At 57.1% G+C, this 25,865-nt stretch overlaps 12 protein-coding genes across 12 annotated transcripts; 7 read left to right on the plus strand and 5 right to left on the minus strand.

Annotated features, from left to right (window-relative positions):
• Nucleotides 1–265: 265 nt before the first annotated feature.
• Nucleotides 266–1,517, minus strand: F5144DRAFT_297186 (uncharacterized protein). Its single transcript, XM_066783853.1, has one exon. It carries the CDS (start codon nucleotides 1,311–1,313, stop codon nucleotides 570–572), a length of 744 nt encoding a protein of 247 aa, XP_066641525.1. The 5' UTR covers nucleotides 1,314–1,517; the 3' UTR covers nucleotides 266–569.
• A 204-nt stretch (nucleotides 1,518–1,721) lies between these two features.
• Nucleotides 1,722–3,560, plus strand: F5144DRAFT_465972 (glycoside hydrolase superfamily; the record flags this gene model as incomplete). The annotated part of the gene is made up of 1 exon (XM_066784995.1): nucleotides 1,722–3,560. A coding segment is annotated over one exon (1,839 nt), but the record flags the coding sequence as incomplete, so codon positions are not given.
• Nucleotides 3,561–4,744: 1,184 nt separating this feature from the next.
• F5144DRAFT_493008 (uncharacterized protein) lies at nucleotides 4,745–5,257 on the minus strand (the record flags this gene model as incomplete). Its single annotated transcript, XM_066785951.1, has 2 exons — nucleotides 4,745–4,798; nucleotides 4,892–5,257. The coding sequence occupies 2 exons, from the start codon at nucleotides 5,255–5,257 to the stop codon at nucleotides 4,745–4,747; spliced, it is 420 nt and encodes a 139-aa protein (XP_066641527.1).
• Nucleotides 5,258–5,684: 427 nt separating this feature from the next.
• Nucleotides 5,685–7,584, plus strand: F5144DRAFT_594218 (uncharacterized protein; the record flags this gene model as incomplete). The annotated part of the gene is made up of 4 exons (XM_066790551.1): nucleotides 5,685–5,868; nucleotides 5,921–6,059; nucleotides 6,170–7,463; nucleotides 7,513–7,584. The coding sequence occupies 4 exons, from the start codon at nucleotides 5,685–5,687 to the stop codon at nucleotides 7,582–7,584; spliced, it is 1,689 nt and encodes a 562-aa protein (XP_066641528.1).
• Nucleotides 7,585–8,062: 478 nt separating this feature from the next.
• Nucleotides 8,063–10,012, plus strand: F5144DRAFT_613863 (uncharacterized protein). The gene is made up of 3 exons (XM_066791758.1): nucleotides 8,063–8,518; nucleotides 8,584–9,114; nucleotides 9,345–10,012. Exons 1-3 carry the CDS (start codon nucleotides 8,328–8,330, stop codon nucleotides 9,634–9,636), a joined length of 1,014 nt encoding a protein of 337 aa, XP_066641529.1. The 5' UTR covers nucleotides 8,063–8,327; the 3' UTR covers nucleotides 9,637–10,012.
• A 2,726-nt stretch (nucleotides 10,013–12,738) lies between these two features.
• On the plus strand, nucleotides 12,739–12,990 carry F5144DRAFT_594220 (uncharacterized protein; the record flags this gene model as incomplete). Its single annotated transcript, XM_066790552.1, has 1 exon — nucleotides 12,739–12,990. One exon carries the CDS (start codon nucleotides 12,739–12,741, stop codon nucleotides 12,988–12,990), a length of 252 nt encoding a protein of 83 aa, XP_066641530.1.
• A 294-nt stretch (nucleotides 12,991–13,284) lies between these two features.
• On the minus strand, nucleotides 13,285–14,807 carry F5144DRAFT_515218 (Alpha/Beta hydrolase protein). The gene is made up of 2 exons (XM_066786605.1): nucleotides 14,076–14,807; nucleotides 13,285–14,012 (listed from the first exon to the last, which is right to left on the minus strand). Exons 1-2 carry the CDS (start codon nucleotides 14,533–14,535, stop codon nucleotides 13,474–13,476), a joined length of 999 nt encoding a protein of 332 aa, XP_066641531.1. The 5' UTR covers nucleotides 14,536–14,807; the 3' UTR covers nucleotides 13,285–13,473.
• Nucleotides 14,808–14,936: 129 nt separating this feature from the next.
• Nucleotides 14,937–16,337, minus strand: F5144DRAFT_578097 (uncharacterized protein). Its single transcript, XM_066789247.1, has 2 exons — nucleotides 16,057–16,337; nucleotides 14,937–15,915 (listed from the first exon to the last, which is right to left on the minus strand). Exons 1-2 carry the CDS (start codon nucleotides 16,268–16,270, stop codon nucleotides 15,329–15,331), a joined length of 801 nt encoding a protein of 266 aa, XP_066641532.1. The 5' UTR covers nucleotides 16,271–16,337; the 3' UTR covers nucleotides 14,937–15,328.
• Nucleotides 16,338–16,777: 440 nt separating this feature from the next.
• On the plus strand, nucleotides 16,778–18,479 carry F5144DRAFT_297268 (RmlC-like cupin domain-containing protein). Its single transcript, XM_066783855.1, has 2 exons — nucleotides 16,778–17,326; nucleotides 17,396–18,479. The coding sequence occupies exons 1-2, from the start codon at nucleotides 16,955–16,957 to the stop codon at nucleotides 18,416–18,418; spliced, it is 1,395 nt and encodes a 464-aa protein (XP_066641533.1). The 5' UTR covers nucleotides 16,778–16,954; the 3' UTR covers nucleotides 18,419–18,479.
• Nucleotide 18,480: 1 nt separating this feature from the next.
• Nucleotides 18,481–21,115, minus strand: F5144DRAFT_297259 (P-loop containing nucleoside triphosphate hydrolase protein). The gene is made up of 2 exons (XM_066783854.1): nucleotides 20,284–21,115; nucleotides 18,481–20,215 (listed from the first exon to the last, which is right to left on the minus strand). The coding sequence occupies exons 1-2, from the start codon at nucleotides 20,850–20,852 to the stop codon at nucleotides 18,673–18,675; spliced, it is 2,112 nt and encodes a 703-aa protein (XP_066641534.1). The 5' UTR covers nucleotides 20,853–21,115; the 3' UTR covers nucleotides 18,481–18,672.
• A 439-nt stretch (nucleotides 21,116–21,554) lies between these two features.
• Nucleotides 21,555–22,806, plus strand: F5144DRAFT_578102 (uncharacterized protein). Its single transcript, XM_066789248.1, has one exon. The coding sequence runs from the start codon at nucleotides 21,881–21,883 to the stop codon at nucleotides 22,448–22,450; it is 570 nt and encodes a 189-aa protein (XP_066641535.1). The 5' UTR covers nucleotides 21,555–21,880; the 3' UTR covers nucleotides 22,451–22,806.
• Nucleotides 22,807–23,973: 1,167 nt separating this feature from the next.
• On the plus strand, nucleotides 23,974–25,426 carry F5144DRAFT_594226 (S-adenosyl-L-methionine-dependent methyltransferase; the record flags this gene model as incomplete). The annotated part of the gene is made up of 7 exons (XM_066790553.1): nucleotides 23,974–24,015; nucleotides 24,102–24,133; nucleotides 24,188–24,273; nucleotides 24,340–24,492; nucleotides 24,651–24,834; nucleotides 24,910–25,329; nucleotides 25,393–25,426. The coding sequence occupies 7 exons, from the start codon at nucleotides 23,974–23,976 to the stop codon at nucleotides 25,424–25,426; spliced, it is 951 nt and encodes a 316-aa protein (XP_066641536.1).
• Between the last annotated feature and the right edge of the window lie 439 nt (nucleotides 25,427–25,865).

Genomic DNA, 25,865 nt, shown 5'->3' on the forward strand with positions numbered 1-25,865 from the left:
TTGCCTCAATAGCGCACACTCACCCGAAAGTGAAGATGAAATGTGATGCCGTTGGGCTCTGACACTTCTTACCACTAAGACTGGGAATGTCAAATGCTGGCTTCACCATGGTACCGCACATTAACAGTGTGATCAAGATTGATGTGCAGTCAGAGAACAAAACCAGGGCACTTTTGCCATTGGTAAAATACCTGGGTATGTACCTATAATATTTTCAGTGCGTCGTCTTGTTCTCAGGGAATGCCGAACTTGGCCAATGCTTTACGTATATCGCAGTCATTGGCTACGGCGCTGATTTGAGATAATTAGATATGGTGTAGTCAGTTTTGAGAGGCTTGGATGGCGTTTGGTGCTGGTTCTCGTGGACAGAGCCTGGATGGGCCGGTTTTTAGTGTCTTGCTTCTCTTGTCTCAAATCGCAGCCATGTGCTGGGACAACCCGCCATCCGTTGTTTCTTGGTAATCGGATGAGAACCAAAGTCGAGGCTTGGGTGTTGAGGGTAAATCTAGAAAATGAAAGGCCCCTTGGGTTTTTCCTGTGTGATTTCGTTCGAAGTTTACTATCCCTCCTCACCAAATTTGGGGTTGTCCAGGTGCAGCGAGGAACTCGAAACTGCTTTCACGACATGGCATGACGTATGTGTGGGGCAAGGCTCTGAGCCTCACTCCGTTCCTTCCGCGCGAACGGAACAAACAAAATATCTCAACCACGGCAAAGAAACGATCCGAGACAGACGGATCAAATGTTTGGATGTCAATATTGAAACTACAAATTTGGGCTCCAATGCGACAGACCAACAGCCTTCGGCTGTCGCATGCAGTGTGGAAATGAGGTTCGAAGGTGGCTGCTCTCTTCGTGTGGTTCAATGGTTCAAATTTTGTGCTCTCAGATGCTTGATCTTTTTTTGGCGGGGCAGATGGTTGCGGCTGACGCTGCCCAGCCAACAGCGACCTGTAGCCAATCCTCGTCCAGATCTCAGGGGCCAGCCCCCGCTTGTTTCCATTTCCAGCCATTTCATCCCACTTCAGCCGGAGGGTTGCCAGGCTGCTGACTTTCTGCCCCCAACCAGCCCCAGCCAGCACCGAGAGCCGTTGCAGCTTCAGGCTTGATCCAAGTCCAAATCTGGTCTGCAGCCCGCTGTCGGGTGCTTGGCGGAGCCACTCATTGCGTTGCTGGCGTCGCTCTCCTGTTGCTGCGACACCCGAAACCGTTTCTTCCATCCCAGTTTCTGTGTACATTTTTCCCAAGGCAGCTGCGTGCGCCCGTTTGCGTCTCATGTACATGAACTTTGCATTCTCTTGTACGACCGACATTCTCGAACACAGCGCCGTGCTCCGCCGATGGAGTGGGGGATTTTTCGATCCTGCGACAGCCCCAACCTCGCGAGGGGTCCAAACAAGGAAATAGCAGGGGGCGCAGGGCCCCAAATACGAGTGAGTGCAGAAGGCGTTGCGACGCCCGCCTGAGCACACCACTTCCGGCCGTTCTCGACACGAAAGCGACCAAGCCACGCCATTCCTCGTTCCACTCACGCTTCCCTCAATTGAGCCCGACCAATTTCGATTCGCTTTCTGTGCGCCCGGAACGAGCACGAGGGGTGATTACGATTTCCCAAGCCGGTCCCAGCCAGTCGAAACAGTCTGCGACACTCTGGTGGGGCCAAAGGACCGAAGGTTGTGATCCTCGAATTGTGTGCTGCGCCTGTCTCAGACCAGTGAACGATGGCGCAGCCACGATACTATTCAGAAGACGAGATGGCCGAACGCCAACCGCTTGGCGCCGTAGAGCCATCTCCCCCTCGTCACCGCCAACATCAACAACCCTACCAAGACTCATACTATCCCCCGCCATCATCCCAATACCAGTCCAGAGGTCGCCGCGATCCGTCGATCGACAGACTCCGAGCCCAGAGGCGATACAGCCAAGAACCCGGAAACGGCGGACGAGCGACCGGACCATACGCCGCCCCCGGCGCAATACCGAACGTTTACGGTGACTCGGGGTCTCCACACCGGGGATCCCCACAGCGCGGATCAGACAGACGTTCCTGGGGTCAAGGAGGACAAGGGACCTCGTATCCGCCGTCAACACAGCGGCCTTCTCCCCAGAGCACCATCACTCCGGGCGCAGACAACTTTAGCAACGCTGCTGCGGGAGGCATGGCCGGAATCGCCCTGACAGTCGCTGAACAGAACGCAAGAGAGAGTGGGCTCAACGCCATCCATAGCCAGCAACCATACCAGCAGCAAGGACACGGACAAGGTTACGGCGAGAGGGGCGTGCCGCCAAGGGGAGACTACTACCCGGGAGACAGAAACTCACGTTCGAGTTTACAAGGGTTGAACGCAGGGCCCGCCGGCACAGGATACGCGACACCAGGACAGCGGACGCCGTCGAGGTTAGGGGAAATCTACACGGACGACCCGTACCAAAACCTGTCGCGGCACCAAGACCCGAGCCTTGGCGTTGTCAACCCACACGACATCATAGACGACGGCGACGACGGACTCGGATACGCACGGAGGGGACAGCGGACTAGCATGCTCAGTCTCGGATCCAGTCACAAGGGGGCCGCTGCCGCGGGCGGCGCGGTCACCGGCGGCGTCCTAGGGGGGTTGGTCAGTCGAAACGGGAGCGGCGGGAGCCTCGGCAACGAGTACGCGCCCGTCAACAACGGCGCCAGTGGTGATTCCATTTCGGGCGCGTCAGGCGGAGGGGGGATATACAACGCTGCCCCCGCGGGTGCTGGCGGTTCGAAGGAGTGGCAGGCGGCGGCCGTCTCCCCAGCCGCTAAGCGCGGCAAGAAGTGGAAATTCATCATCCTGATCGCCCTCGCCATCGTCATCATCGCCGCCATCGTGCTCGGCATCGTGTTCGGCGTCGTTCTGAAGAAACACGGCGGCAGCGAGGGCGCTGGCGCAGCAGCCGGGGGAGACAGTACCGCCACTGCCGACGGCGACACGAAAGCGAACGGCGACCTCGGCATCGATTCCTCCGAGATCCAAGCCCTCATGAACAACCCCGACCTCCGCAAGGTCTTTCCCGGCATGGACTACACCCCGCTCAACACGCAATACCCCGAATGCATCCACGACCCGCCGTCGCAGAACAACATCACGCGCGACCTGGCCGTACTCTCCCAGATGACTAACGTGGTCCGGCTCTACGGCACCGACTGCAACCAAACACAAATGCTGATCCACGCCGTCAACCAGCTCCAGCTCCAAGACAAGGTCAAGATCTGGCTCGGCGTGTGGCAGGACGGCAACGACACCACCAACGCGCGGCAGCTCAACCAGATGTGGGACATCCTCGACCAGTACGGCGACAGCTACTTCAAGGGCGTCATCGTCGCGAACGAAATCCTCTTCCGCGAACAAATGACCATCACCTCCCTAGGCAGCCTGCTCGAGGAGGTGCGGCACAACCTGACGTCCCGCGGCATGAGCCTGCCGGTCGCTACCAGCGACCTCGGCGACAAGTGGACGTCAGCCCTCGCCGGCCAGAGCGACGCCATCATGGCCAACATCCACCCCTTCTTCGCCGGCACCAAGGCCTCCGAGGGCGCCGACTGGACCATGTACTTCTGGGGCAACAAGACCAGCACCTTCCTCAAGAAGCAGGACGACATGAACATCATCGCCGAGACGGGCTGGCCGTCGCAGGGCGGCACGGCGTGTGGAAACGAGTGGGAGACGGACTGTCCGGATAAGGCGGTTGCGGGCATCAAGGAGATGAATACTTTCATGGAGGACTGGGTGTGTCGCGCGCTGCGGGATGGCACCGAGTATTTCTGGTTTGAGGCGTTTGATGAGCCGTGGAAGATCAGGTTTAATACCGAGGGGAAGGAGTGGGAGGACCATTGGGGGCTGATGACGGTCGATCGGAAGTTGAAGGAGGGCGTGGAGATTCCGGATTGTGGGGGGAAGAGGGTGCCTGAGTAGGCGGGGGTGGTGATGTTGGGGGTGGTGAGAGGGATGGAAAGTTTTATTTTTTGCGAGGTTTTTGGAGTCGGGTTCCCATCTTTTTCGAGGTCGTTGTTGTTGTTGTTGCTGTTCTTGCATCATGTATTTACGCACTTTACGCATGGTCGGGGGTGGCCTGTCCTGTGTTATTGTCATCTTGGTGGGTGTATATTTCTGCGGGCGGGGGATATGGCTGTCGAAGAGACGGGGTTCTGTTCGGCACAAATGTGGTTGACGGGACACGGAATGGTATATATAGGTAGCGTTCTTGAGGGATTTTGCTGAACGACCGGCGTTGCGACGGCCGGGATATTTTGTAATGAATGGTATTGCGTTTGTGTTGATGTTGTCGTTGCTGTCGTTGTTGCTTGCAGCCATGTTGTGTGTCTGTCTGGGGCTAGGAAGTTGAGCCTGGGTTTAATCGTGAAGTCGAGCCCGTGTCGTTGCCTTTTTTTTTGGTTGAGTCTTCAGTGATGGTGCATGGCTCCAGTCTGTTGTCGGGCGTTGTCTTGGTTGCCTTCATTTTCGTTGCCTTTCCTGTCCTTGACTTTTTTTTCCTTTTTTTTTCTTGTTCCTTCTTTTTGGTTGCAAAAACCGTGCTCTTTTCTTCCCGTCCGTCTTCACATGCCAACGCTGCTCTGGCTCAGGAGATGGACCCTCAGACATCACACTGCAATCGGCCCGCTGATTGCTCTTTTGCTTTTGCCTCCCTACTCACCTGATATTCTCTCCCTTTCCATGGTTCACTTTCTTAGCCGAGTCCTGAACCAACTGTTGGCTCAACTCTGAGCAACCATCACGGACGTGCATCGGCCAATTCTCACGTTGCCTGCCTGGATCGCCCGTCATACGTGCGACACGGCTGGGGCAGAAGCTTCCAATCGCGAACAGCCAGTTAATTGCTTACCATCTCCCAACTGGCAAACATGCTGTTTTCGGCTCGGGTTTGGCCCCTCAGCCCATGATTCCCGATGATCAGGCTCGTGGTGGTTTGCGATCTCGCCATCGAATCTTTTCTTCCTCAATTCGCCATCGAAAAGCCCCCAGAAGCCCTCAATGCCTGAATGAGGAAAAAGAGCAGTTTTTCCCGGAGTTGTTTTCCCGAGCACGCGGCAGAAACCCAGAAGCGAGTGTGGGGGCGGCGAGGGCGGCCAGTGGCGGACCAGGGGACGGGCGCGGCGGGCGGGAAAGCCAGCGCTCGGGTTGGCCGAAGAGGCCACAGTGAATCCCGTCCCTCCAGCGGCCTGACCGCCCTCTGTCGCCCATGGATTCGGTGCTGACGGGCGGGTCATGTGGCGGTTGCGAGGCACCCCTGACTCTTGAAGGGGGTTAGGTCGCTTTCCCGGCGGAGATAAGCCCGTTCGTGCTCGGCCAGCCAGGGGTTCAAGGGTGCTTAACCCGCGCGCAAAGGGCCCAAGACCCCCAAGAAGGCCCAAGGGGGGGGATTTCACTAACTAGCGGGAGTGGCTGCTGCAGGGCCCGAACCTGCGGTGAGCAACCAATAGCTCCATCAAACAAAGGAGGGGTCCCTGGAAAGCCGAACACGGTTCTGTTTGCTGCTGCCCTGGTGGTCTGGACTTCCTGATGGGAAAGCGCGGGGAGGGGATGAACAGGGGAGAAGGCATGACCATGCCGCATTTGACAATCAGTTGGCGGCATCTTGCAGGCAGTGAACCAGATGTCGAGTCTCGAGCTCTTCTGTCTGGTGATGTGCCAACCATGCATGGGGCCATGCACGTATCCATGCAATGGTGGTCCGCTTGCAGATTTTGCTGCCCGAAGCAGTCTGAAGAATGGGGCTTTGTGGGCTTCTGGGGCACCGAGGGCCACGGAACTGGCCAACCGCAACGCTCTTGTCAGCGTGATTGCAGTGGTTGCAGTGATGATTGCAGGGACTCGGCCTGTCACGGCTGCCACCCCTGGGACGACCACCACCTCGACCTTCTTCTTTGCAGCAGGCGGCACCTGCACCCGTGGCACCCACGTCCCCCAGATCCCAGTGCCCTGGAGAGAATGGGGGTCTTGGCCGCCTATCGAGTCCCCGAACCGACCGGCTTGTTCCTTCTGCCATGTGCTGCGGCGGATGACCATGGGGTCGGCCGCTCCGAGGGATTGATAATAATTCCTTGCGGGGTTCGACGAGCTCGACGAACACCGGGACCTGGACCTGGACCAGGACCACGAATGATACCATCGACCGACAGGGTCTCGAGGCGCCGCCCTCCGGTAATTCTCTTCCTCCTCGGACTGGGTCTGGCAAAGTTATGGGCTTTTCCGCTCTTCATCCGCGCGACCGTGAAGGGGACTCTGGCCTGGAGGATGGCGCCTTTCATTCTCGACGATGATCGACAGAGCAGCGGTGGTAGCACTGAGACAAGTCAGACAAGTCAGACAGCTCAGACCACCAACACCGCTGCTGCTCCCACCGCTCCCGCTGCTGCTCCCGCCAATCCCGCCCACCCGGGCGCGCACATCGCTGATGATGTCCCGCCCGAAAGGGACCACCGCCAAACGACCGCCCAGGTCGACCGCGCAGAGGACATCTCGGTGGCGCTGGAGTGGAAGCTGTTATTCCCGCTGCTCGCGCCGGGGGTAGAGGACCCGCGGCCCGGCGACAAGCGACGACTGGTCGAAGCGCGATGCCAGGACGATGAACGCCAATGCCTGGAGCAGGCCCACGACTGCGTGGCGCAGACAATCAGGGACGCCGGCGAGGAGGCCATCACCATGCATTCCCTCCTCACCGCAGGCATCGAAGAGAAGGAGTGTTGGGGTTCGGGTTGGGTTGTCAAAAAAGCAAACTCGGCGGAGCCCATGGACGAGGAGAAAGCCCTCAAGGGTTATATCTGGGTCTCGGTCGAGATATGCTCGCCCAAGATGCGGTTCAAGGATGAGCAGACGTGCGTCCGGATGCAGAGGGTTCTGGATGCGCTAAACTCCAGCCACCGACTGGCCGCCAACTGCTCTTGCGAGGTGCATATCCATCTCGGGCGCATGGATGGCCGCGCCTGGTCCCTGTCGACGCTGCAGAGGCTGGGTTCGTTCTTGTGGGTGGCGGAACCGACGCTACGGAGCATCAGGGATCCGGGCTCGCCCAACTTTAACAATACGTTTACCTGGGGATTCGCCATGCGACAGCGCAGCCGGCTGGCGAGTCAGCTTAGGGATGGTGTTCCAGGGGATGCAGCGCTCAAGGCCATCTCGGACCGGCAAATCAACGATGTCATCCAAAGACGACCGGCAACGCCAACCAAAGAGGTCGCTGCATTTGCAGAGATATCGAAGACAACTTCTCACCTGGAGCTCGGCCGGCTGCTGTCTGGCCCGGAAAAGAAGTACCGGCGACTGGGTTTCAACTTCAGCGCTTTCGGAGAGGAAGATGAACGGGCGAGACGAAACCCTCGCACCATGGAATTCCGTATGATGGATGGCTCGGTTGACACGGCTCTCATCATGGGATGGCTCGCAATCTGCGGAACCGTTGCTGAGAGCGCTGTCGTACGTTCCGACCGCCGCTTTGCTGCCGCTCTCAACTTGTTGCTGCAAGGGGGTGCGGGAGAAGGACGGTCTTCGGAGACGTTGGGTGACCGTCGTGGAAGAGAATTTCGGAATCTTATGACGGCCTTGAACGTTCGGGAAACGCATTTTCTGGGATTTGAAGACAAGATCAGACGAGAACATCGATAACTAGTGTGTATATAATATGTGTGTACTTGCATACGATAGCGCAGCGGGTCGCATTTTCAGGGATGGGAAAGGGGGGATGGGCAGGAACCAGCCAGGCAATTAGAAAGCTGAAGTCGATAGCAGTTAGTTAGGATCACTCCTAGTCTTTGCGGAGTGTTAAACTACTACCATATCATTTCCTTTGCCGAATATCTCCGAATGCCGGCCATCTCAGGACGGTTGTAGAAGACTCGAACAGTTGAACTCCAAGACCATCTCCGGTACACCTCTCATGGCTGCTCCGGGTTAGCAAGAAGCACAACCGTCCCCTCGAGACAAGTTTCCGAATCGAGAATGCAAAGGATGCATCGAAGACGGGTAGGTGCATTAGTGAAGTGGGTGCTTGTTTCAGTTGGACAGGACTGCGTCCTCGGATGGTAGACAAATCAGCTTGCGGCATTCCGAGACAGCATTGAACGTCATTGAATCCAGATCAGTGCTGTGATGGGTTGGAATATTGAGGCGACATTCTTGGTCGTCTATGACATCACGGCAGCTGGGCAGCACCGCATATTAGAGGATTTGATATTTCGGTATTCTGTGATCACAATATCAATACATTTCTTTTTGCATAAAAAGCCTTCAACTAGCAAGTAACTGAATCACTGTACCACATCTACCATTCATGCAATCAACATGACAACCACAACAAGATCCGCGACCAAGAAACAAGAGCAGTCGACAGGCATAGCTCCTGGTGAAGAAGCCCAGCCGGGCTCAAAGCACAAGACGGAGGAAACTGCAGCGCCCCCTAGCCCTAAGCGGATCAAGAACGAAGAAGATGATGAAAGGGAGCAAGACAAGGGACAAGAGACGTTAACCGAGGAGTACGATACAACGCCGCACTTACCCTCCCCTTCATTACCCCCACTGGCTAACCTATTGACCACAGGGGCAAAGCTCAGGCCGACAAGAAGCACCGACAGAAGCAACGAAACGACGGCGAGGACACCAAGCCCCTGAAAGAGGAGAAGTCATCAACCTCACAACCCACCCAAACCGACCACTCCAACTCCGACTCCGACTCCACCCCGGCCAGCATCCTCGAAAAAGGCATCATCTACTTCTTCATCCGCCCGCGCGTCAACATCGAAACCCCCACCTCCATCAACGACATCGCCCGCACCCACATCGCCCTCCGCCCCATCCCACACGACGCCAAAAACCTCCCCACCCCCAACGATACCAACCCGCGCATCCGCCTCTGCGCCATCCCCAAAAAGACCCTCCCCCTCACCGGCCACGACCGCTGGCTCGGCTTCGTCGAATCCCCGCACACCTCCCTCACCCAACTCCGCGAGAAAATCCTCGCCGAGTCCACCTACGAGACCAAGACGGCGGGGACGCGGCACGCGCCGCAAGCGAAGCCCCTCGCCGAGGGCGTGTATGCGCTGACTAGTACGGGTAAGGCGAGTCATTTGGTGTATGTGTTGACGCTGCCGAGGGAGCTGGGGGAGGTGCAGAGGGGGTTGGGGTTGAGGGCGAGGGGGGGGTGGGTGGTGAGTACGAGGAATCCGGAGTTTGAGCCAAGGGGGGCGGGGAGGGCGGGGGTCCCCGGGGGGGCGGAGTTTCCGAAGGAGTGAGTTTTTTTTCTTTTTATTTGGGGGGGAAACGGGGTGGCTGTGGACTACTTGTTTGCTAACGACTTGGTAGACTGCTCGAGGAGTTTCGGTCGCTTCGATGGGTTCCGACTCAGCCAAAGCATCTGGACTACGAGAACGCGCAGTTCCTGCTGGTGGGTGAGCCGTCTGGGACCGAAAAGGCGCTAGCGCTGCAGGAAGAGGACGAAAAGGAGGGCAAGATGGAACCCGCCGAGGAGATGGAGGAGTTGGAAGAGGAGGACGTGAAGAGGATGGAAGGGCTGGGTAAAGAGGACTCGGACCGCATCTTTGCGGATCTACAAGCCGATGCGGGGGATTATCCTGAGTTGCAGACGACTTTTTGAGGCGGTTGTGGATTAACATAATGGGGGTTAAGTGCAGCCTGGTCACGACTGAAAACACATTGATTCCTTCACCTACACGGTAGGGCCACTCTTTGTTCCACCCCGGAGCGGTATATTCATCGCTAAAAGTATAATAAGTGCTTAGCCCTCATCGGCTTGCTCATCTTACTTTGGGCCAAGAAACACACCAACCATGTACCTAGGTATAAAAGGATGCCGTGTCTCGTACTTAGAAGGGGATAGGCTTGGCCACAGTTGGGTGAGTGGGAACGATATATTATATCTACGAGACTAGCGTCTTCCGAGGCCTTCTTGTCTTTATGGATACTACTGTCGTATGGCGTAGTGTGTCGAAATATGAGTCCAGGTTTCACCATGGTAGCAATTAAAAGGGTAACAAGCCAACTTCCCAGGCAGCAGACCTCGTTCCAGATTTCGGGAACTTCCAAACCCGTATGCGGCACAGGTTGTGGGGAAAAAGATATTAACTACCTTGCCCACTTCTCGAACTTTAAGTTTCCCAGGTTTCGTGGGGTTGCAAGCTGACAGCATGTTCCCTTAGGGACCTCTTGTTTGAGTTACGAGTTCACCAATCTTGCTCCGTGGCTGGCACCCGTGTTGAACGTTTCCTCTTTACCTACCAAAATGAGATGCAAAACCCGCCGAGATTTCAAGCAGTCAACGTTACCTCTTAGCTACGCCGCACGCCGAGACTGTAACACTCTGGCGTATGTGGGCTTCGACTCCACCAGAAGCTCAAAATAGTGACTCTGGAACAGAACATCGATAGCAATGGGCCTGGGAATGGAAGTAAATATTATTATTATTCATACTCCGCTATGCCCTAGGGCGTGCCGGACCCTCTGCTATTTAGTGTACAGGAAAACCGTGCCCTCCCGGGCCGGGTGAAAAACCCCTACCAACAATCAAGGAACGATGCGTTCTGGTGAGTCTACGTATACAAAGAGAGGAGGCCTCCTGGCCTCCGAACGGGGGCGCTTCAGGCCGCCGTTTCCAGCTCGAGCCTCCTGGCCAAGCTGTACATCGGCAGCCTCCCCGAGTCCATCAGCCAGTCGAGGATCCTCCTCGCCAGCCGTGCAGTCGTGGGATTGATACCGTGTAGAACTGAGTAAAAGTCCCGTCGTGTCCGAATTCCAGTTCTCTCCCATCTTCGAGTCAACGGTGGGGCCAAACACCACACTACCAGGTGTTCGGCAGTCTCTCGTCCCTCGCCACACTCGCAGGCAGGCGTCAGAACCTCCGGGACTTCCCGTGTAAACAAGTAGTCCCGTAAGCCTATTGCTCCCGTCCGGATTTGAATGAGCAGTGAGCTTTTCGCCTTGCTAAGACCGTCATGCCTCCTTAGGGTTTCGTTCCGGAATAGCGTCTCCCGCTAATGGTCAAAGTCGTCCGCCGGCCTGGTGATTGCTCTGCCGTCCCGTTCCTTTGACCACCTCGCTCTCCAGGCCTCTTCTACTGCCTTGTCCGTGTCTATGGTTCCCCCCGTCCAGCGCATAATCGTGCCCGCGGCTCTCTCTACCGCCGTGGGCTCTTGAGGTCTCAAGGTTCGCGGTCGGCCCCTGTTGCCCCTCCTCGAGCTGAGCCTCTGCTGTATCTTGCGGCAGGCGGTAAGGATAACGCTCCCCGCCGTCTTTTTGCCGCCTTGGCCGTCGTCCAGATCGGGTTGTTGGAGTCGGTTTTCGAAATCTGCAAGCCGTTTGTTTAGGTATAAGTCCAACGGTGGTACCCACGTCTCTGTCTCGAGGTTACGGATGGGGGTAGACTTAAAGGCTCCCGCCACAATCCTCAGGCTCTTGTTCTGGGCCTTCCCGAGGGCCTTGGTGATGCCTTTCTTCACCGGTTCGCCTCCCACATCCGTGGGAATGTGGAACGACGATGCGCCATAGGCCAGCGCTGACCGGATGCACTTTGTGTACACTTCTCGCGCTTTGGCTAGACCCAGTCCCCACGTCGATGCCGCTAGCCTCGACAGGGCATAGCTCTGGGTCCTCAGCTTCTTCTCCACCGCCGCAAGGTGGGCTTTCCAGTTGAGCTTCCGGTCCAGCCAGACTCTCAGGAACCTGGCAGACTCCTTCGGTCTGACGGGGCTGGTGCCTCCCCCTGGGTTAGTGAGTTCCAGCTGGTTTGTCCACTGCCGTCGTCCCTTGTTGAAATGGATCAGTTCGCTCTTTTCCGGGGCGAACTTCATCCCCCGACTGTCCGCCCAAATGGAAGTAAATAGTTTCAATGTTTCTAACGCCAGGAACATGGCTGCGGTTAGAAGAGCAAAGCCTACGGGCCGCCCCTTGTTTCCCGAGAATGTCACCTAACGGTCAGTGGGGTTCTGATGGGGCTTCAATTAGGTTCTCATAAAGTTTGGAGTGAGATTCCTGTTTCAAGATTATGGCGCAACACAACCTCGCCTGGCGGGCCACTCGACAGTCAACGCGGGAGCCTGGGGGAGGTAGTGGGCCAACCGGGCCGGCATACACCAAGCAGAATCCGAACATATGCGAGATGTGTAAGTAGTCACCCAACTTCAGGGTAGGGAATTTGGGACATGAACCATAATCGTGATTATTAGCCTTGCCCCCCAAGTGCATGATAATGCCACGAGTAACAACTGCAGCTCCAAACGCTCTGCTAAAGATTTCACGGAATTCCTGCACCACCCGAGGCCAGCTGAGCTAGAAAAGCCACGATAGAATGTTCCAAAAGCGTTGACCGATGTGTATAGATATCAGGAAGCGGCACGGGCTGATATCATGACTACCTGCCCGGTGCCGTTACCCCATTAATACTCTTGGTGGTGAAAGGTTGTTTCACTCTCCACATGAACACGGCCGTGAACTTGTAGGCCAAACAACAGGCAAGCACTGCGACCCATTGTTTATAAGCGTATACGAAGTTCATGCCCACACATATCCTACTTGACGGTTCTATTTGTGATATATTAGACTCTCATAACCCTTTTCCTTTTCTTCTCATCATCACAACCGTCATAACACCCACCCAAGAAACCAGCACACTTCCCGTACGCATCCGTACACAACCCTTCCACTATCCTCCCCAACTTACCAAACGACTTTTTCCACCACCGCAATGGCCGTTAAGATCGGAGCCTGCAGCCTCTGCCGGGACATCGTCGACGATGCGCTCCAGGATACCGGCATCCTCAACTACGACAAGTCCACCAAGAGGGGCAAGACCACCTTTACCATCAACATTCCCGGCGGCCCCAAGACATGGCCCAAGAACTCGCTGCGCACGGCCTGCTGGAACCAGCTCAGCCTGGACTTTTACTACCACTCGAGCACTCGCAAGGGCGACACCATTTGCTGCTCGAACTACTAAGTGGTTGATGGGGCAGGGCTGAAGTTTGGGCGGGGATCAAACTGATAGGCTGGAGAGCGAAGGGAGGGAAGGGGCTTCGTTTGTACATTTACTTATGAAGAAGTAGCTGGGGGCTTAGCTACAACATATCGCATAGACTCGAGCTGGGGCTCGTCATATCTTCCTTGGACACCGGGCGTTTAGTTGCATGTCCAGATTTGAACGGCCTGATCTTAGGCTAATGTCAACGACGGAGCGGCGGAACCGTGCTGACTACAAGTGGGAGCAGACGTAACCCAAGAAAGGAAATGGACGACCGCATGCACCCAGGTAAAGCAACAACCATTGGCCAAGATGTTGTATCAGCGCCGATAATAGTTGAGGCTCAAACGGGCTATGTACTCAAGGGTATGATCATCCCATCATACCCCGCGAAAATAACTATGCACACGAAACCTCAAACCAACCCCCAAGCCTCACTTTCTCATCCCCAGCTTCCCTCCCTTAGATGCACTGCGAGTACCACTGGTTCGACGCGCGGCAGGTGCTGCCACTCTCGCAGCACGTCGCGCCGGCCCAGCCCTCACCACCGCACTGTCCCCACTTGGCCGAGCAGTTGGTGCCGGGGTTGTTGGTAGGCTGGGTGCCCGGGTTGGTGGTGGTCGGGGTACCCGGGTTGGTGCCGCCGCCGGTGCCGACGGCGGCGTTGAAGAAGTCCCAGGTCTCGCCGGGGGCGAACTTGACGCCGTTGGTGCCGGTCGGGTCGGGCACGTGGCCGCCGCCGTGGCCGATCCAGGTCACGGGCGCCTTGGAGCAGCTGTAGGTCGTCTTGATGTGGCTCTGTTGGCCGGCGCCTGGGTTGGGCGCGTTCTTGGAGGTGCAGCCGTTGGTCTGCAGCCACTTGTCGCGCAGCTGCTGGCCCATGGAGATGGGCAGCACGTTGTCGGCCGCGCCGTGGATGCCGAGGTAGGGCACGGGCGTGCCGCCGCCGGAGCAGCCGGAGAGCTGGGCGCCGGCGATGACGGAGACGGCCTTGAAGACGTCTGTGGGATGTGGTTAGTGGGGGTTGGTTGGGGGTTATTGTGTGTGGGGGATGGGGGACGTACCCGGCCGGGAGCAGGCCACGCTGTGGCTCATGGATCCGCCGTAGCTCCAGCCTGTGGCAAAGAACTCGCCCTCGTTGACGCAGAGGTCGTTCTTGAGCATGGCCACGAGCTGGTCGGTGAAGGTGATGTCCTCGCCGCCGTTGTTGGCCCAGCCGGCGTTCAAGCCGTTGGGGGCGACGAAGATGGTGCCGTCACCGGACAGCGAGCGCAGGCCGTAGAAGCCGCCGTTGGCCACGTCGTTCATGGACCCATCACGCCAGTGGTATCCAAAGACAACACGGTGGGCCTTGTTGGAGTTGTAGTTGTTGGGGAGCTGGAGAATGTATTGGCGCTGCTTGCCGTTGACGCTGATGGACTTGGTGCCCGACGTCGGGGGGTTCTTGCCACAGCCAGCCGAGGCGGACTCGACGGCCTGGGCGGCGGCCAGAAGGGCTAGAGCAAGGGTAGGGACGGAGATCATGTTGGCTTGTTACGGTGCGGATGATATTCACGTGGAGCCCGGAAGAAAGACAGGAAGTCCAGCCCCTTTTATAAACTTTAGGAACAAACAGCATTCACCGAGGAAGTCATAAACACGGTGAACTACCGTTGATCATCCGTTCAACTTATCCGAGGCTGATCTCGTAGTTCTTGGCTACCAACACCACTTCCAAATGGAGCTATGTTGACTAGTCCGCCGTGCTGCATCGGGGAAAAGCTCTAGGGCAGGACGGAGCCGAGCCAAAAAAAGAGCCTGGGCTTGGTCTAGGTCTGGCAAGTGCTGCCACATGCGAATGTTACCTTGCCAGAGCGGGGTGCATAAAGTCAAGGCTTATTGGTCTCCAAGCCAAGGTTCATGAAGCGCCCCAATCAGGGGTTTGGAATAATTCTTCCGCGAACCTGGTTGTGATACCCCTATTATCCGTTGGCCGTTTTTCATAGAGCCGCTTCAGGGAGTCTAAAGCATTGTATTTGTCTTGAGTTTCGGCAGTTCTATTTGATCATGGGGGACAGGCAGGGTCATGTCGTGGTTGAACCCCTGGGAGAGCTAAGGAGGGGAGGGACCAGGATGTTTGGCTTGGCTTTTCGGAACACGGCTTTGTTGAGTGGAGGTCGCAAGAGGAGTCGCGGCGCTGGGCTCAAAGAGGTGGGTGCCCGTTGAGCCGTTGAGAGGTTGTTGAAGGTAATGTGATCGGCTTACCCCGGATCCTATCAACCAACCACGTTGCCAACAACAATAGCCCGCCCCCCCTTAACTCGCCTCACTCTCAGCCTCAGCTCTCCTCCACACGCAAGTTCTCAGCCGGCCAGACCAGCCACACCACTACCAACGCAAACTTGAGGATCGACGCAGCCCACAACGCACCCGCAACGCCCCACGAGCTATCAGCAAAGTGACCCCCAAGAAACGCACCCACCAGCAAAAACAACGGCGCCGCACTCCTACGGTTCCGCTGCACATTCCCCAGCTTAAACAACCGCGCATCCGAGAACAAATCACAATACACACTCGTCAACACCACACTCGTAAGCGCATTGTAGTCGAGCGCGCGGCTGACCACCGCCTGGCCGCAGCTCTGGAAGGCCACCAGCGCGATGGGCACCAGCACCGGCCAGCCGAGGTTCTCCGGGTCCGGGGGCGGGCCGGCCGACGTCACCAGCCCCGCGGCGACGGTGGTCAGGCAGGCCTGCGCGGTGAAGGACACGGCGAGCACCCATCGCCGCGTGGGCGTGAAGCGCCGGTGGAAGCGGCTGAAGAGGAAGGAGCCGACGCAGAAGGCCGAGATGGACACGGCGGATTTGATCCACCGTGTGGAGGCGGAGGGTGCGGCGAGGCCGAGACCCAGGTAGACGGTGTTGCCTGCAGAGGGGGAGATGCGTTAGGGGGAGGTGTTTTGATGACACGAGTGAGTTGTTTGTGTTGTCTTGGGGGTGATGCACGGTGATAAGGGGTGATGGCGGGGCTGAGTATGGAGTTGAGGTCCTTCAGGGGATCACTGACCGGTTTGCATCGACACGAAAGAACCCCAGACCGAGATCGACGCGCTATCAAGCAGCCCCGTGATGAGATAACACAGGATCAGGATGCAGTCAGCCCAGCTCCGTGAGACTTTTGCTGCCAAATGCTGATGCCATCGTGCCCGGAGCTGCCGAGGTTTGGGGACCGAAGGTGATAGCAGGGGCGTGTGTTCGCTGAGAGGTCCGTTCCTTGTCATGATGCTGATGATGTCTTAGATATTATGTCTTGGTGTGGCTTGTGTGACCGATACATACCAATAGCAAGTGAGCGTGTGTTTCCGTTTCGAGATGTCCAAGTTCAAATTCTTTAGCCTCGGCGCGAGCGGCTATCGGTGCCGAAACCCGCAGGGATCGGCTGGGCATCGCTGGGCAACGGCTGGGCGGTGGAACGGCCGAGTCCCGCGAGACTTACCCAATCCGAGAGCTGGAGGATGATGTCATGCCGGGGGTACGTCTTCGGTCGTCCTACCTTCCTATCATAGCCCCATGGGGCATGCTCACTCAGCACTTATTTCTGTCCTCCTAGATAAACATAGCATATTTGAGGCCAGGCATGAGTATCGGGGGTTCGGATATCGGTCGGGACTGTCCCCGATGCCAGCACGCCGGACAATTCACGGGATGTACCTAAAACCAGTGAACCGTAGAATCTAGAGACTGCGTCAGTTTGTGTAAGGTAAAGTCAGTAGGGTCCGTGAGGGGCCGAGAGCCGTGGGGCGGGTGATGGCGTTACAGTCAACGACATCATCGTATATCTAAGGTACCTTAGGTACTAATAGGTGGCCTTGATCTCAACACTCAACCACCCAGTTCACTCCTCTTCTCCCATCTTCACACAACTCCCTGGGCCTTCATCATACCTCTACCCTGACTAAGACACAATGCGTCTTTCAAGCAGCTCCCTCCTCCTGGCGGTGGGCCTCAGCGACCTCGCCGCCGCGGTTCCCATCCAGGACAGCCCCCGCCAGCGGCTGCTGGACGGCAAGCCTCTGCCAGCCAAGTACCGGAAGGCCACGCCGGCCCCCAACCCTTATACCCCCGACTACCGAGACCCCTACGATAAGTCCGTAGACTCTATCGGCGAGGGACTCGACCCCTTGCCCTGGCGCAATGGAGAGGGCGCATCGGTCCTGGGGCCGTGGAACCGGGAGCGTTCGCGCCAGAACCCGGACCTCGTGCGGCCGCCCTCCACAGACCGCGGCGACATGCCGAACCTGAGATGGAGCTTTGCCGACTCCCACATTAGAATCGAGGTTTGCCCCCTCCCCCCTCTCTCTCCTGCTCACCCTCTTTCCAACCCCCGTAACTAAACCCCCATTCAGGAAGGCGGCTGGACCCGACAAACCACGGTCCGCGAGCTCCCCAGCAGCGTCGAACTCGCAGCCGTCAACATGCGCCTCGGCGAAGGCGTGATCCGCGAGCTGCACTGGCACAAGGAGGCCGAGTGGGCGTACGTGCTGGACGGCAGCGTGCGGGTGACGGCGCTGGATTACGAAGGGGGCACCTTCGTCGACGACCTCTCCAAAGGCGACCTGTGGTACTTCCCCTCGGGCGTCCCGCACTCACTCCAAGGGCTCAGCGCCAACGGCACCGAGTTCCTGCTCATCTTCGACTCGGGGTCCTTCTCGGAGGAATCCACCTTCCTGCTGACCGACTGGCTGGCGCACACACCACGATCCGTCATCTCCAAGAACTTCCACCTGCCCCCGGAAGTGTTCGAGCACATCCCCCAATCCGAGCGGTACATCTTCCAGGGCACGCAACCCGGCTCCATCGACGACGAGTTCCCCAAGGGCAAGTACGTCAAACCCTCCACGCAGCAGTTCACGCACCGCATGCTGGCGCAGGAGCCCAAGAACACGACGGGGGGCCAGGTGCGCATCACCGACACGAGCAACTTTGCCGTGTCCAAGACGGTCGCGGCCGCGCACGTCATCATCCAGCCCGGCGCGCTGCGCGAGATGCACTGGCACCCCAACGCGGACGAGTGGTCCTTCTTCCTGCGCGGGCGGGCGCGCGTGACCGTGTTTGGCGCCGAGGGCACCGCGCGCACGTTCGACTACCAGCCGGGGGATGTGGGTATCGTGCCGCGGAATATGGGCCATTTTGTGGAGAATGTGGGGGATGAGGATATCGAGATGCTGGAGGTGTTCCGGGCGGATGAGTTTCGGGATTTCTCGCTGTTTCAGTGGTTGGGGGAGACGCCGCGGCGCATGGTGGCGGATACGCTGTTTAAGGGGGATAAGGAGGCCGGGGAGAAGTTTTTGAAGGAGATTGAGGATGCGGGGAAGGATGAGGTTACGCTGCCGCCGAAGGATATCGTGGGAGGGGGTGGTGATTTGTAGTGGGGGTTGTGGGCTGGATTCTATGGATGGGTGCTGAGCAAAGGAGCAAGAGAACGAGTTAGAACGAACTGGTGATGAAGAATGAATATTTGGGTAAATGAACAAAAAAATACAGGCCCATTTCCAAGGCCGCAGGATAAATGGTATATGTACAAACACACTATGTTCCCAAGATTTACAACACCCGCCCGGGTGTACCGTTCCGTCATGATTCGTGATCCAACCGACCAAACACCGTCCCGTGACCCGACCGCTTAGAGGTAATGCATCATCTGCTGCGGCGCCCCCGGCCGCTTCTTCTCGATGATCAGAATCGTCTCGATAAACTTCCGGTCCAGCGTCTCGCTCTTCTTCCGAGCCGCGAGCAGTTGCGCCGTCTTGAGCACGTTCTTGATCTGCCGGCCGTTGAGTTTGAGCTCGGCCAGCTCGTGGATGTCCTTGTCGGTGAGCGAGCTCTTGATGGTCGACCCCCGGAGGAAGTTGCCCCAGATGGCGCGGCGAGAGGCGGAGGTCAGGTCGGGGTACTCGATGCTGACGTGGATACGTGACTGGAACGCGGCGTCGATGTCTTCGACCCGGTTGGTGGTCATGAACATGATGCCCTCGTAGTACTCGAGCGTGCGCAGGAAGATGGACACGATCTTGTTGCGCTCCAGCTCGTGCGTGCTACGCGCCTCCAGGAACACGTCGCACTCGTCTAGCAGCAGGATGGCATTCCAGCGGGCCACGAGCTCCAAGATGGAGTTGAGTTCCCGCTCCACCTCCCACGGGTCCGAGCCGAGATCACCCGAGCTCAGCATGTGAAGCGGCACCTTGAGGTTCTCGGCCACGGCCTCGGCCGTCAGCGTTTTCCCCACGCCGGGCGGACCGGACAGGAGGCAGATAATACCCTTGCCCTTGCCCTGGATGATGTCGTCGAAGTTGCTTCCAGCAATTTGCGACTCGGAGAATGAGAGGATGAGCTCCTTCTGGTCCGGGGGCAACACCAGCTTGTCGAACGCTGTGCTGTTCCAGACAACCTCGGTGATTTGCTCCACGAAGAAGTCGAGCCACTTCTTGAACTTCAGCGAGTAGCCGCGTGTCCTGCAGCGGGCGAGCATCTGGTAATAGGGCGGCAGGATGAACTTGTCGTCCGAGACACCGATCGTCTCTTTGTGCTTGGTGAATTTGTCAAGGTCGTTGGCGTTGAAGTCGGTGAGGTAGCGCACACGCCAGGGGCTGAAGCGGTTGAAGCTGTCAATGTCGACGATGATGCGGCCCGTGATCTGGCATTCCACTTCATTGCCCTCGCGGTCCCATGTGATGGCCTTGCCGGCGTACTGCTTGTAGTGGTGGCCCGCAAGCGTTTCGAATGTGGCGCCGCGTTTAATAAGTTTGGCGGTAACCGTTTCCCTGTCGTCATGGAAATGCAAGGGGTACACCTTGAGGCCCGTAATCTTCTTAGTGCCGATGAACTCGGGGATGTTGATTGCCTCTTGGTACCGGCCGAACTCCTTGCCGCCGTAGTCGACGCAGTCGCAGCGGACCTGTAGGAACTTGCCGCAGTTGTTCTGCATGTACTCCGTCTCGACCATCTCGAAGGCGCTGAGCGGGCCCTGGTGTGCCGAGACGACGACGTTACCCGGCTGGAAGATCATCCACAGGTCCTTGAAGCACACGACGCCGTTCTTGACGTAGTCCTGGAAGGTCTTGACGTCGTCGCCGATCTCGTAGTTCAGGATGTCAACCAAAACCTTCATGTGCTCCTTGGTCTTCTCATCCAGGTCCGGCTTCTCGAGGTACTTCTGGAACTCGGTCCTGTTGCCATGTTAGTTTCCGTTGCAAGTGTCCGGTGGGGTCCTGGCGGGGGAAGGGAGGTGACGTACCATCGGTGCACGAAAGGCTTGAAAGGGGCCTCGAATTCGAGGCGTGTCAATTCGCAAGCAACACCGGGGTAGTCGGCGAAGATCTCGGCCAAGGCTGTCCTGATCTGCGGGCTCTGCACGATAATGCTGTGAGCCTCGAGTTTCTTCCGGCTGTCGTTGCTCTTTTGGTTTCGAACAACGACGGCAAACTTGGCCGTCTCCTCGTTCTCGGCAGCCTCCTCGACATCATCGGGATACTTGTCGACCCAGGTCCAGTTCCCATCGTCATCCGATGAGCCCTTGTAAATGTTCTTGGCCTCGCCCACTGACCCGACGATGATCTTGGGCTTATCTTTCTCCTCGCCGTCCTTGACCTCATCATCGCCCTCCTTCTTGTCTTCTGACTTCTCTTCTGTCTTGTTGTCTTTTGACTTTTTGTCGTCTTTCTTTTCGGTGGTGTCGCTCTTTCCCTTGGCGTCGGTCGCAAGGGTGGAGGCACTGGACCCGCCGTCTGGCAGCTTCCCCGACTTTTCAGTGGAGCCCCCCGCTTCCTTCTTGGAGCGGGAGCTCAAGGGCCAGCAACGAGGCATTGTCGGAACGACCGAACTTCTTTGCAAAAGTTGCGCTGGGAAGGGGGACCGAACGAATCGTGTGAGCGTGAGAAGGCTGGCTTTTCTCAGGAAGGGCTTTGGAAGGCTGGGAACCAAGCTTTTATGGGGAAAGTTGCAGCCCGCCAAATTCCAAGCCTGGTGTGCTCCCCGGAGAGGTCAGGCAAGGGAGCCAGTGAGCCAGGCAGTGCCAGGACAAGCATCTTTGCGGCCTGGGGCAAGCTGAAAGGCCAATCTCCACAACTCGGCTAGTGACTCACAGGCCTCATTGGCTCCGCTGTACGATCGCTGTTTGGCTCGCTGGAGTCAGAGTAATCCTTCCATGCAGCGGCTGCCTCGCGCTACCACTGCGCAGAAGGGGAATTGCCCGGGGCTCCCGGCCACCTGCAGTCTTGTCGGCCGTCCTCACTCCACATCGGTATCGGTGGCGTTGGCCTCTCCCGGCCAGGTTCTCCAGGCAGGCCCGCGCTCGGCCGGCAAGGCAGATCAGGAGGAGAGAATTGCTAATCAGTCATTCGGCCACTGCCAGTGCTGGGGCAAGATTTGCGGGGGCAATGGGCTGAGTCGGAGGTCTCAATGGCGGGGGCCTGTCAAACCGACCGCGGGGGGGGAATCGAAGCAGCGATCAACAGAGCTTCAACAAATTCCCTTGCATCACCTCATCGCGCCCAGATCACCTTTTGCAATCCAATACGGAGAACTCCCTACCCAGATTCGAGCCAGAGCCTCGCACTCCAGGCAGCTGCGCCGCCAGCGGCCCACTCGCGGCATTGGCTTCTGCAGTCTGCAGCTTGTGGTGCTTCTCGGACCCGGGCCGGTCACACCTCACTCCACCCAGTCGGAGCCGCCACGTCGCCCGCCAAGTTCGATTGCGCCCGTCTCACTCAGCCTTCTGGCCTTTTGCGTCCTCGCATGGATGCTGACAAAATTGAGGGCACCAATGTCCGGCCCCAAGCAGAGAAGATGTCCGATGAGAATTCGATACCTGCACCGCACCACATCACCCACCTATGCCGAGTCAGCTTCTCAATCTTGCGTTTCCACCACATCACCCGCCTCCGCCTAGTCAGCTTTTCCATCTTGCGTTCCTCCAATTGGCCGCTCATGAATTACACCAAGTGATGGGCAGAATGACACCACATCTTCGCACGCCTTTCAAGAGCAGCGGCCTTTGGTTACCGCACGCTCAGCGAAACCAGTACTCCATGGCCTCAAGATATCCGGTTACAATGCTCGCCCATGATTTCAAGAGGTATGTTGAGTGTTCATATCGGCTAATGTTCAAAGCCAGTGTGTTTGCCAGGACCTGCAAAGACCCCGTCCTCATCATGCGTCCACAGTCGCCGCCACTCAAAAACATGAGTCCTGTGAACGGCAACTTGCGCCTTGGACCAAATTCACCACCCCGGAGGGGGATTAAAACAACCATCATGGGAGAGTATCTGACTAAATACTTCAGAACCCGTTTCAGCAGTTTCAGCTTTGATCGGCATTGTAATGGTAACACGGCAAATAATCGGACGGCAGAACAAATATTGCAGTTGTCCTTTCTGTTTCTCCTCAATTTCTCACGAGCATGAATTATGCCCTAGGACCCCTAGGAAGCCGTGGTACTGCGCCGGCGGTGGTTCGAGAATGGATAATGTTTGTGCCCTGCAAGCGGAAAGTTGGGTGCCTTCCACGTGGCGGACCATGCTTGACAGAATTGAAGAGTGAAAAGAACCTAGCCATGTCGTGCAGTTGGACGCGGCAAAGGTAAGTTTTGATAGCGGCCAAGAGGCTGTGAGCGACGCGCTTGATAGAAGCCGGTGCCAACCGAAGTCACGAAGTGTGGTTCGACGAAGAGCCCCCGACTCCCCGACTCCCCCCAAGGTGGCTGCTCGCCAGGCCATTCTTCCATAATCCCAGCCCAATTTTTGAGATAAAAACAAATAAACAAAAAAAAAGAAAACAGGCGGCGCTACGGAATGAGGTCCTTATCTACCTAAGGTACCTTAAGTCGGTACCTTATCTTTGGATCAAAAAGAGAGGAGGACGAAGCCTTGAAGTACACCACCCTGGTGTTACAAAGAGCTTGGCGTTTCCGACCCCGGATTCCACTCCCCATCCCTACCCTCCTACACAGCACTTTATTCTGCTGTTCTGGATGTTCTCTCAAACCCACGTTCTTGACTCGCAGGTACTGAATCAAACGAGCGGCACGGGGGCCTACGCCGCAGATGATTGGCACTTCCCCACAGAATACCACAGCGGGGTTCCACTGCCGCTCTGCGGGCCGTGCCTGCCGGGTCAACGGCCAACGGGTGGCTCGGGATGCGCTTTTCACCCAAGGCCCGGGGGCTCGGCCACCCACCCCTCTCGTTCGGCTCACAGTATGGTTGCTGCACACATACGGTCCATAATGCAGCCTGCCAGCCACATTGAGAGCCGCAGGGCACGACATTTCCGAATTCCGAATTCTCGCTTCGGCAGGCGGGTTGCAGTTCTTGACTCAGATGAGCCCACGAAATTCCGACGCCGCGTTTTTCCCAAACCGACCCCGGCACTTCATTTTGGAACTGGTAATCATGCCGTCGCAGAACAGGTTTAGTCAATCCGCTAGCTTGGGACAACTGCCTGCAACGGATGCAGCCCTTGTCTTCCGCGTTGCTTCGGGTCCCAACCTGCCAACGTGCGGGAGGGATGGACGATGTTGCAGAGGGACTTTTTCGCTCCTGAACCCACCTTGAAAAGAGAACCAACCACAAACCTGGCTTTCCTACCGGGCGCCCATGCCGCTGTCGCAGCCAAGTCACACCTCTTCTTCCATCCAGTCCCCGGGCAGTAATGTGTCGAGAAAACTGGCCCTGGCCTGCGAGCTGGCCTACCACAATCGGGCGATTCGGCGAATGACCTGAATTTAAGGTGCCGGCCACCCCCGCTTCGCTGTTGCCGTTCGACGCCACACGTTTCTTCGATTCACCGAACCGAACCTTGGACCCTGTTCATATTTGTTGCCCGAGTCTCGCTCTTCTGGGAAACGAAGCCACGTTCCTCCCTGAGACGCGGTTGCTACACCGACATCTGTCATCCGTATCCCGGGCTTGATTCTAATCTCGCAAACATGTGTCAGTCACCAGAAGCACACATCGAAATTGACCAGGGTGTAGGTTTCGCGTTCCCCTAAGCCCGCGAGAGAGCCGTGGGAAAACAGACACGGGCACTGACCTGGTCAATTTCGGGCCTTCACAGGGCGATAACGACTCGCTTCTCGGCGACGACCTGTAAGTCATTTTATGGCCATGATTTCATGTTGATGATACTGACGAGAGCGCTAGCTCGGCCTTCACGGCTTCCATTACATCCAGCATCCTCAACTACCCGGTCGAGAACGGTCGTCGTTACCATGCCTTCAGAGCTGGGGGTACGTAGTCACTTCGACTTTTACGACGACTTTGTGTAACCCTAAAACTCGGCTAACATTTTATAGCCTACTACATGCCAAATGACGACCTCGAGCAAGACCGGCTCGATTTGTCTCATGCCCTCATGACCAAGGCGATCGGCGACAAGTTGTTCCTTGCTCCCATCGACCCGGAGAAGCTACAGCGCGTGCTTGACATCGGCACCGGCACGGGAATATGTACAGGCTCCAACTCCAGGTCGCGGCTTTTCCGGGGGTAATGCTGACCCGGCGATGGCTACAGGGAGCATGGCGATGGGCGACGAGTACCCCAACATCGCTCAGGCAAGATAACCAAACAGGTTGGGTGAGCCGCCCGGTACCACGATGCTAACCAGCGGCGCAGATTCTAGGGAACGATCTGAGTGCTATACAGCCACCATGGGTACCACCCAACGTCAAATTCGAGATTGACGACATTGAATGCCCCTGGGTTTATGAGATGCCTTTTGACTTCATCTTTTGCCGGTACATGACCGGTTCCATCCTCGATTGGCCTAAGCTTGTTGGGAGGGTCCATGAGTGCGTCGAATCCATCCCGCAAAAGCCGGATCCCTCATAGATGCGCGGGTGAATCAGCTGCTCACAAGACGACAGAAACCTCAACCCTGGCGGCTGGGCCGAGTTCGAGGACTTCGACTTGCAATACTACTCGGAAGACGGTTCTCTCAAGGAAGGATCAAACACCCTGACATGGATCAACACGTTTTTGGAGGCCACCCGCAAAATGGGCCGGGAGGCGTGTCCCGGCCCTAAGCTCGAAGGGTGGGTGCGGGACGCTGGGTTTACTAACGTGAAGCACGAAAGGTTCCGTTTACCCATCGGCTCCTGGCCAAAGGACCCGCATCTGAAGCAGGTTGGCTTGTACAACATCTCGCAAATCATGACGGGGCTCGAGGCCTTCTCGCTACGAATATTCTGCGACGTGCTGGGGTGGAAGAAGGAAGAGGTGTTTGTGCTGCTTGCCGCGGTGCGGAACGAACTGAAGGATTCGAAATTGCACGCCCAGTTTGACTTGTGAGTATATTTTGTGGAGGGGCCGGGTTGGGTTAACGTGTTTACGCGCTTACACACTTTTAGTCACGTCGTCTACGGCCAGAAGAAGGAAGATTGAGGTTTTGAGCGTCATTGCACGTTTTGATTTCATTGCGTTCCCATCAACCAGATTTAATAGCCTCAAGTCAAGAATACCACATGATTTAGCCACTTCCGTGCCTCATCAATCAAATGCGATGGGCGTGCCAGGTTGACTAATGCTCTTTTGGTCACGCCCAGACGGCGGTTGCGGGCCCAGCCGCTCCATCGAGGAAGAGACTGAATACAGTTAAGATATGGTTCAGTGTCCATTCCTTCGTTAAATGCTGACCTTTAAATGACGTGAGAGAAGCCCGAAAATATCCATTCTATCCGGCAGTACGGACACTTCGCCGTCAAGCAACCCTGATCTTGACCAACCCATCACCGCCTACTCCGTAGTGGTCGATGCTTTCATTTTTGTTCTCCAAACATACTGTACACAGCTCGGCATCTCTTAGCTTTTAAGGTAGTGCTCC

This window comes from Chaetomium tenue, assembly GCF_020726465.1.
Source record: "Chaetomium tenue strain MPI-SDFR-AT-0079 chromosome Unknown F5144scaffold_5, whole genome shotgun sequence".
Classification (NCBI taxonomy): Eukaryota; Fungi; Ascomycota; class Sordariomycetes; order Sordariales; family Chaetomiaceae; genus Chaetomium; species Chaetomium tenue.

Coding starts and splice junctions, on each gene's coding strand:
- F5144DRAFT_297259 (XM_066783854.1), bottom strand. CDS start 20,852: ATGCCTCGTTGCTGGCCCTTGAGCTCCCGCTCCAAGAAGGAAGCGGGG. Junction 20,216..20,283: donor AAGCCTTTCGTGCACCGATG/GTACGTCACCTC, acceptor ACATGGCAACAG/GACCGAGTTCCAGAAGTACC.
- F5144DRAFT_613863 (XM_066791758.1), top strand. CDS start 8,328: ATGACAACCACAACAAGATCCGCGACCAAGAAACAAGAGCAGTCGACA. Junction 8,519..8,583: donor CAAGAGACGTTAACCGAGGA/GTACGATACAAC, acceptor TATTGACCACAG/GGGCAAAGCTCAGGCCGACA. Junction 9,115..9,344: donor GGTAAGGCGAGTCATTTGGT/GTATGTGTTGAC, acceptor ACGACTTGGTAG/ACTGCTCGAGGAGTTTCGGT.
- F5144DRAFT_515218 (XM_066786605.1), bottom strand. CDS start 14,535: ATGATCTCCGTCCCTACCCTTGCTCTAGCCCTTCTGGCCGCCGCCCAG. Junction 14,013..14,075: donor CGTGGCCTGCTCCCGGCCGG/GTACGTCCCCCA, acceptor CACATCCCACAG/ACGTCTTCAAGGCCGTCTCC.
- F5144DRAFT_578097 (XM_066789247.1), bottom strand. CDS start 16,270: ATGACAAGGAACGGACCTCTCAGCGAACACACGCCCCTGCTATCACCT. Junction 15,916..16,056: donor TTTCGTGTCGATGCAAACCG/GTCAGTGATCCC, acceptor CCCCCTCTGCAG/GCAACACCGTCTACCTGGGT.
- F5144DRAFT_578102 (XM_066789248.1), top strand. CDS start 21,881: ATGCCGAGTCAGCTTCTCAATCTTGCGTTTCCACCACATCACCCGCCT.
- F5144DRAFT_297186 (XM_066783853.1), bottom strand. CDS start 1,313: ATGTCGGTCGTACAAGAGAATGCAAAGTTCATGTACATGAGACGCAAA.
- F5144DRAFT_297268 (XM_066783855.1), top strand. CDS start 16,955: ATGCGTCTTTCAAGCAGCTCCCTCCTCCTGGCGGTGGGCCTCAGCGAC. Junction 17,327..17,395: donor ACTCCCACATTAGAATCGAG/GTTTGCCCCCTC, acceptor ACCCCCATTCAG/GAAGGCGGCTGGACCCGACA.